This window comes from Manduca sexta, chromosome 25 (assembly GCF_014839805.1).
Source record: "Manduca sexta isolate Smith_Timp_Sample1 chromosome 25, JHU_Msex_v1.0, whole genome shotgun sequence".
NCBI lineage: Eukaryota > Metazoa > Arthropoda > Insecta > Lepidoptera > Sphingidae > Manduca > Manduca sexta.
The window spans coordinates 6,861,714-6,870,638 of record NC_051139.1 but is presented as its reverse complement, the minus strand read 5'-3'; the positions used below and the strand labels follow the sequence as shown (position 1 = coordinate 6,870,638).

Genomic DNA, 8,925 nt, shown 5'->3' with positions numbered 1-8,925 from the left:
TGATTATTTGTTTTGCACATTGTAAGTTCAGTGAAGAATTAGTCGATTATAAAACGTAATTTTGTAATCGAATAAGTGATCTCTAATGAATATTTATCAACATAAGTTCAAGACTTTTTCCTAAGGGATTGGCAGAAGTAGTTAAAACTAAAATACATATATATTTTCGGATTTATACATGACAAGGCATTTTTATATAATAGCGATTCATAGCAGCACATAATACAAGACGTCTCGGCGTCCTCTGTTTGAAAATAATATATTAAAAATATTGTATTATTTCCCATGGGAGCAAAATACTGGATAAAAAAGCCTATATGTTTTCCAGGACATTGTCCGACCGTGTGCCAAATTTATTTAAATGTTTGCTATTGTTTTTGCGTTTATTTATAACGTGCATCCCAACATTTTTACAAACTTTTGTATATATTATAAATAAATTATACTTTTTCTTCGTTATCGTACACTCTTGAAAGAGGGGGCGTGCTCACGTTTAGGCTTAGTCATAGACTTTGGCAGACAGGAAAGACCATATATCGCGCGTTCTATATAATATTGTCTAACCCTGAACATGATAGAAAAGTTAAGATGCAGCCTTCACCATAGAGTAAGTAATATACTACGTAAGAAGAGGCGGCACTTAGTACATTGAATGTGAGCTCACGCACACATACGTGAGTCCAGTAGAATTACATTTCGTACCAACATTACGCAGAAAAAATGATACGCAAGGCTGCCAACTTACTATAAATCTGCTCGTTTCTAGGAACGTTCCTTATTTAATCGATATTATCGATAATTTTGTATCGACAGCTTTATATCGATAAAAATTGCTGACCATAAATCTTGCACTGGTATAAATTATGATTGAATTTAGAATATTAAAAATAAAACGTCCACAATTTTTAATAATTCCCTTTATTTAATTAGAAAATACACAATATTATCACGTGAATTTCTTATGTATAAATTGTATAATGTTTAGATCTCCTACTTAAAAATTCATAACACTCCAGTTTTCCGTTATTTATTTCCAATTTTATATGGAAATTGAAAAATTTTATACCTTACAGATATGATCTTTTTCCGTCTAATCAACAATTACTATGATACAATTATTGCAAGGGCAAATTCATAGATTTCACACGTGCCTTTTTGATTAGGTTACTAAGCATAGAATTGAAACTCCATAATCTAGAGTATTCTCTTCAACGACTACCTGAGGTTGTAAATTTGAATTAAATATACATCACTTTTATGTAATGTTTTAAATCATAATATAAATTTTCTGTTACCGGTGTAGATCAAGTGGATACTTAGCCATAAATATGTTTGACTTTGGGTACTTTTGTATGCCACAAACCTTACATTTTTATACACATTAATTCTTTTCCCCATTCTCGCACACAAAATCAATAAACTACACAAATGTAAACAGAATTAGAGTCAATATCTCGGAATAATAAGAATCACTATCTCGTAACACACACTACACAAATTCCTTCAAGAAGAAATATACACGAAACGGAAAAGCTGGCTCAACTCAACGTATTCGGCATAAAACATAACTTATTATTGAACATAATCGCAATAATACATTTTTTTTGCAAATAAACTTCAACAATGACAAATCTACCGTCAATAATGGCGGCAAATTATCAACTATCATGGTAGCCAACATACTTTCAAAATTTATTGGATTATTATGTTGGTACAAGATGTTACGATGAGACATCCTTTTGTCAACCAAAACTAAACTCTATGTAACGGCATTAAGATATATAATCATTCATCATTACACAAAATGTTCTAAGTGTCCACCCCCTGGCCTTCACTGCTGCACAATCTGTGTGCACTGTGCACAATCGTGTTTCTGTCTGAGCGTCTACTTTGAGTACCTATAATGTCAAGTTTCAATTCAATTCAATTTTTAAATTGTAGCTCCATCGTTGGCAGACGATGGTTTTGCCAATGAGAAAGTTGAAAGTAGGAAAAGTTTGTTAAGTTTCAATTGCCATCCCAGATCAACTGTCAATGTCAAAAATCTAAATTGTCATTTCCGAGTTCAAGTGTTGAATTATTTTTGATGCGGCTTTATTCCAATTTTTATTAAGGTTAATATTAATAACCTAATTAAAATGAAATATATATCGGTTTCTTTGATTCTTACTTTAATATTTGCTGGATATATTATTAATACAATATGGACTTTGGCTGAAATATTCATACCGCCAGAATGCAGTCGTGGCGAAAGATGTTTTTCTTCGTATTTGGCTGCAAATCCAAAACAGCATCTCGTTTTGTACACTTCTGTAAAGGAACATTCGTATTCAGAGGGTTCATCCTCAGAATCGGTGACAAAAGTTTACACATCTTTAAATTTTGACTATCAAAATCCAAGTACTATGTAAGTATTAATTTTCTCGAAGTAATGTGAATAAAAAGAAACAAACAATGATTGATGTATTCATAAAATAAACGTAGTTTTTTTGTTTAGTGAGTTAACCTTGAAGATACCGCGAAAAACCCGCAATAACGGGACATTATACATGCATGCTGTGTTATTAGATGATAGTCAACTTTATAAAACGTTTGACGACATCCGTCGCACGGAATCAGTGCACACACTGCCTCTCATAACACACATCGAACCCCAGGCTGCTACTTTCAACCTTCTGGAACATAATGTAAGTGTTCTGTATTCTCTTTTATAATGTTTAATTTTAGTTAAGTTTAAGTATGGGTTTAATACTTGATTTCCAAGCTTGGTTGATAACAATAAACAAGCAAAGTATGCCATATTCAAGGAAAAGAAAAATTTTACAATTACCTAACCACTTTTCATTAGTCTCTTTCATATAATTTGGATGTAAATGACAGATCTGAACAATCATTGAATTAAAAAAATATTATTGATATGATGTTGTAGTACAGTATAACCTGTTAAATATCAGTGCATAAGACCAGTTAGTCAAATTAAATCTGTTAGATTAAATTTGGTTTTCATAGAACTGCATAGCTTTGATATCTTCTTAGTATCATGTGATTTTCATATCTCTTATAAGAGGATTTTAGTGTAATACTGAGAGGAATGTTGGCATTAGTCGCAAATGGGTGGCATAACAATTGGCACTTTATTTTAGGTTGATGAGGAGAAGACACAGGCCAAAGGTTTAAAATCTTATTCCCATATAACAACAGTTGTGCCACTGTCAATACTCTCAGACAAATTGAATCTCCCCGCTAATAAGATACCTGGTGAGCTATATCCACACATCAGGTAATGCTATTATAATATATCTAGCTTGTTTATGCAGTTCCATTCATGCTAAAATCTTTTTCTAGTATATTATGTACCTTCAGATATAAGTTGAGAACCTAAGTGTGAAAGATTTTGTGAATCTGATTGGTACTTTTATGTCCCCTATGTTCAAACAAATGTTGCCTATTTGGAACATCACTAAATTATATATATTATGAATAGTATTATAATTACATGAATAGTCTAGGGTCTAGACAATATTATGAAAGGTTTGTTATTTATTATATGACATTTTTTATGTTTATCTAAAAACTTTACTTAGGTAAGTATTTTGTTAAAAATAACAAAATATTTTTTTTTTTAAATTTACATAAGGCACTTCCAAATTGCTCCTTGAGTATACCCATTTTAATGCAGTGTCATTCAAAATAATAATGAAATGTTGGTAAAAAATTTGGTTGCAGGATAAGGAATGGTAAATTTTTGCCAATAATACAACACAATGTGCTGAAATCTCGAATAGTTCATCTTCAGTTGCTTAACACAAGTTCATCAAATGTTAATGTGACTGTTAATGTAGCACCTTCATCATATGGTTCCTTCCGTTTGGCCCTTCATGTGCGATTGGCTCTGGAACAACTTCATATGCTTGGATTCAGTGAGAAAGATGTTGATGATGTCAAAGGAATATTTGCAGATACAAATTTGTATTTATTGTCTGCTACAGTTTTGATAGCTAGTTGCCATGTAAGTATGATAGAATACAAGAAAATTGAATTTATTTGATGACTAGTTTTAACCCTAGCAATAGAAGCTTAAATGTTTTATTTTCTGTAATATGAATCATGTATGCATGCTTTACATAGCAGAATTAAGATTGAATCATTCCTTTCCAGTTGTTGTTCGATTTCTTGGCGTTCAAGAATGACGTATCATTTTGGCGAAGCAAACGTTCGCTGGCGGGTTTGTCCGCCCGCACTGTATTGTGGCGAGCATTCTCACAACTGGTCATATTCTTCTACCTCGTTGATGAGCAGACATCACTACTTGTTCTCATACCAGCTGGAATCAGTGCAGTGATTGAGGTGAGGCTGTTCTTTTTGTATTATAGGCTTGTATGTTTGCAATTTCTAATTACATTTTGGATGGCCATTAAAATATCTTAACTGCCTTGATACAATTGGATAGAATAGATATTCAGGTTTGCACGATTTTAATAATTCGAAAATAAATACTCATTGCGTCTTTATCTCTAAAAGGGTGATGATGAAGTCATTGTAGGCACATATTCAAGAGTAAAAGCCAATACTGAGCAGAAAAATAAAGGCCACTTTGCCCCGACCCGGGAGTCCATAGCTGTGTCGTACCGCACACTTAATTATACTACGCCATAGAGACAGTAATTATTACGAAAATATAAAAAAAGGAAAAACACCAATTTAGTTGAAATTAAGTTTAATATAAAGTATGTTTGCAGCTATGGAAAGTGACGAAGGTGCTGCACGTGCGCGTGTCGCTGGCGGGCTACAAGCTGCGCGTGTGGCGCGAGCGCGGCGCCGACGCGGCCGAGCGCTCCACGGCGGCGGCCGACGCCGAGGCCATGCGCTACCTCGCCATGCTGCTCTACCCGCTGTGCTTCGCTGGTGCTGTCTACTCGCTCGTCTACGAACCGCACAAGAGGTATATTATTAAGGAACTGCGTACGCAACCTTTTCTGTAATGGTTTCTTTAAATAAGGGTTAGTGTACATGTAGTAGTAAATTACTAAGGTCTAAGAAAATTACGATGCGATTTTCTTTAGGCGATCTTAGTACAAATGAAAACACCATGTTTGATTTATGTTTTTCAATATAAGAAAATTTAATGATTTCTTATGTTTACGCGAATGTTAGACATTGAAATAAAACTATTTTACGGTTGTCTCTACCCCGTGACCATAAAAGCTGCAGTCTTCGAAACGTCGGGAGAAAATAGTAATATAAAAACCACGATAAAATCCGTACAATGAAATGAAATGATTTATTTGAATCTGTAAAATGTTATACATTATTTAGATTCCGTCAATATTAACTCTACCACTAGTTCGGAAAGCAGTTTTCACCAGAGAAGAACGGGCAAGAAACTCTGGTGTTGCTCTTTTCAATCAGTTTAGGGTAAAGACTACAGTACATGATAAAGTAAGAAGAAAAAAACAAAAAAAGTTTAGAGCAGTTCATTTATAGGCTCGTGAAATAAGGAATAAATTAATTTAATGTTTTATATGACTGCACAACCCTCTCAGGAATCATGAAATTTCTTTATTATCCTTATAATTATTTCCTCCCAGTACCTCTAGCAATTAGAAATTAGAAATGTAAGCGAAATGGGCAGAACAGTCCACAATAGTTTCATTTCAATCAGAAAATTTAATAAAGGTGACATTATATTATTTGCATTACACATGCCGATACGACGGACACCCTAAAACTTATCCACTTTCCAGCTGGTACTCGTGGGCTCTGCACAGCGTTGTGAATGGCGTGTACGCGTTCGGGTTCCTGTTCATGCTGCCGCAGCTGTTCGTGAACTACCGGCTGCGGTCGGTGGCGGCGCTGCCGTGGCGCGCCTTTATGTACAAGGCTTTCAACACGTTTATAGACGACGTGTTCGCATTCATCATCACCATGCCAACGGCTCATCGTGTCGCTTGCTTCAGAGATGATCTTGTGTTCCTCGTATATTTGTATCAGAGATGGTTAGTATAAGCGCTATTGAAGTGTGAATTATATATTTTTTTATCTAGTCCTTATTAAAGTATGGATAAAATAATTATTGCGGTGTCAAAAGCGGGTATACCTTTAAAAATTTAAACATAATTTTTAGCATTATAAATAATTTTTTTATCATTTAAAATTTTTGTGGATACCCTAGTCTGCACCTGGCTTACATAGTTTATCTTTATACAATAATAGCTTCACTGGCAATTGTATGTGTGTATGTATTTTGTTTAATATTAATCAATGTCTTCTAGGTTATATCCAGTTGACAAGTCCCGTACCGACACTGCTTCCAGCATGGATGAGAGTCCAGAACTGCCAGAACCCCCTAAACAAAAAGAAGAATAATACTCATGCATTTTGGCATGCAATTCTGATTGTATACTGAGGCTAATTATGGTACGCACCATGAAAAACATTTTATTGACTGCTGGTATGGAGGGAAATGATAATATTTTCTTTTATTTAATTTTATATTCAAAGTGATTGTGACGAATTTAAAATTTGATTGACTGTTAATTAACTTTATTATTGGAATAGAAAAGTACTTTCTATGACTATTAAGTTTAAGCAAAAAAATCGTAAAATAGTCTTAACTCCAAGAAATCTTACCACTTGTAATAGTGTATGAAAAAAACAATTATGTTATGTTTTTTTTTTTTAATGAATTTGTGATAAAAAAAAATGCAGTTACTTATTTTCAGTCTTGTGAAAAACAAAGAATAATAAAAGGCATAACAATTGGTCATCAGTAAACATACGAGTTCGAAAATCCATAGACCCATTTTGTAATATAAAATATTATCAAACATAACATCACAAGAGTTGTCATGACATTAAGTTGATCCGTCCGGATTTTCGCCTGTCCTTGTATAATGTGTGGTATGTTTTACCAATAATTGTCATGTATTGTGTATAATTTTTATTCCTTTCTAATTGCACTGATTTTAAAATAATTTATTAGTAAATATTTTTATTTGTTTAAATGCTCAAATTTAATGTTATTTCAAATTAAATAGACAATTGTACACCTACTCAAAGATTTTTGAAATTATATCCTATTTTATTTTAAGTTTACCATTTATTTTTTATTAGTCGTTGCTTTATTATTTTTATTTGTATTACATATAGTAAAAAAAGTGAATTGCGTAAAGTTAAAACGATGCCACAAAATATGTTATGTTGTCAGGAGCAATTTTCAGATAAATTGTAGAACGGTGATTTCGAAATTTTGCTAGCTAACTGCCGAGGAGAGCTTGGTAATAATAAATTTTATTTTACTGTATTTTCCGCAGCTGTACCAAATATTTAAGCCATATCGGCGACATCCTATCGTCTGGCAAGGAATAGTCACAAATGTCCATACGATTTTTATCTGGACGCTCTACTTATCGCCAGGTGCAGTGAAGGCATGTTGTCATGGTCGTTTAAAATAATAGAAAAAAGTCTTGCACACGATACTTGTTGAGCATCAGTCTGATGATCAGTATTATAAGTAATACAGGTATTGCTATAATCCCACTGCTAGGGACGGGCAGACTGTATTGGGGGTCTTTTGTTTATGTTGCCAGCCTAATGCGGATTGATCCTCATAACTTCCAGCTTTTATAGATGATTTCAGGAATGAAGGTTTCCTTACGATGTTTTGTATTTATTATAATTGTTATAATTGACGTGCAATAAAAATATTCTACCTTTATCTGACTTCATTATTTTACAGCCTCCTTATTACTTGGCTAGGCATTTATTTATAGCAATGTAAGTTTAAATAAATAAAATCATATTAGTTAAAGCGCCTGTAAAACGGAACAGCGTCATATATACAAGTTAAAGGCACGTATAAGTAACTGGCACACTGTGAATACATGTGCAAATTACTTGCATGCAGTTTCCCTCTGCATGTCCGGATTTGCAAGTAGGTGTGGGTATAGCATATAACAAAGCAGTATTATTATAAATTATGTAAGCAGATTAATACATTTAAAAAATAAGTATGTACTAAATATAATAAATGTCTACTTGCATGCATGCATCCATGGACATAGAATGTCTGTTGGCATAAGCCAACAGCCAATTTACACATTCCAGTAAGTGGCTTGTGCAAGGAGTTGTTATGCAAATGTGCCAGCCAGTCAAAAAATTAAATGTGCAATTTGCGACGATTATTATATTTTAATGAAACTTACATATAGTTTTGCAATTATAGACGATAAAATGACGCGAATATTCCAACTTCTCCCCTTGTTCACTAAGTACAAAAATATTAAATAGTATAGGTGGTGGGTACTAATATGCATAAATGTGGTCCGAAAATCATTCTGATTGATAATAAAATTCCACATCAATTCTGCCAAAAGGGAAGCCGGCAGGAATTGGTTTATATGGGCCTTACTCCACTGGACAGTGTCCAACTAACTAACACTATCTAACTAAGTACTAAGTACAATAAAATCCGCAATGTATTCGGATATAATCACCTACTATATAAGTAATGGTATGCAAGATTATGACATATATTTGTTATCTCATTACAAACTGTATAATTTAGATATAAAGTACGAGTAAGTAGTAACGAACCGGATTCATAGATTAAAAAACAATCGCCACAGCGCGTTTAATAATTATGTAATGATGCTTGATTTATTAGATAAAATCATATTTTACATTATTTATGGTGACTTTATAAGACAGAAGCAACAACCACTTTATCCTGTGACGCAAATTTCTGTGATACGATAGAAGTCAAGCTAACTGCTATGTCAGCCACATATTCCAATAACTAGAGCTCATATGTTTTAAACGTAAGGGGCCGTTCAAGTATTACGTAACACAATTTGGGGGGGGGGGGGGGACTCGTACGAACGTTATGTAACATTGTTTTTTTTTATTTTAAAACAATAACAAAGG

At 33.4% G+C, this 8,925-nt stretch overlaps 1 protein-coding gene and 1 long non-coding RNA gene across 2 annotated transcripts; one reads left to right on the top strand and one right to left on the bottom strand.

Moving 5' to 3' along the window:
- Nucleotides 1-1,863: 1,863 nt before the first annotated feature.
- Nucleotides 1,864-7,717, top strand: LOC115441735 (cleft lip and palate transmembrane protein 1-like protein). The gene is made up of 8 exons (XM_030166636.2): nt 1,864-2,407; nt 2,498-2,687; nt 3,144-3,280; nt 3,727-4,009; nt 4,159-4,347; nt 4,740-4,942; nt 5,745-5,996; nt 6,273-7,717. Exons 1-8 carry the CDS (start codon nt 2,139-2,141, stop codon nt 6,364-6,366), a joined length of 1,617 nt encoding a protein of 538 aa, XP_030022496.2. The 5' UTR covers nt 1,864-2,138; the 3' UTR covers nt 6,367-7,717.
- On the bottom strand, nt 4,709-8,548 carry LOC119190598. The gene is made up of 2 exons (XR_005113019.1): nt 8,205-8,548; nt 4,709-4,924 (listed from the first exon to the last, which is right to left on the bottom strand). It is a non-coding gene; the product is annotated as an uncharacterized LOC119190598 (long non-coding RNA).
- Between the last annotated feature and the right edge of the window lie 377 nt (nt 8,549-8,925).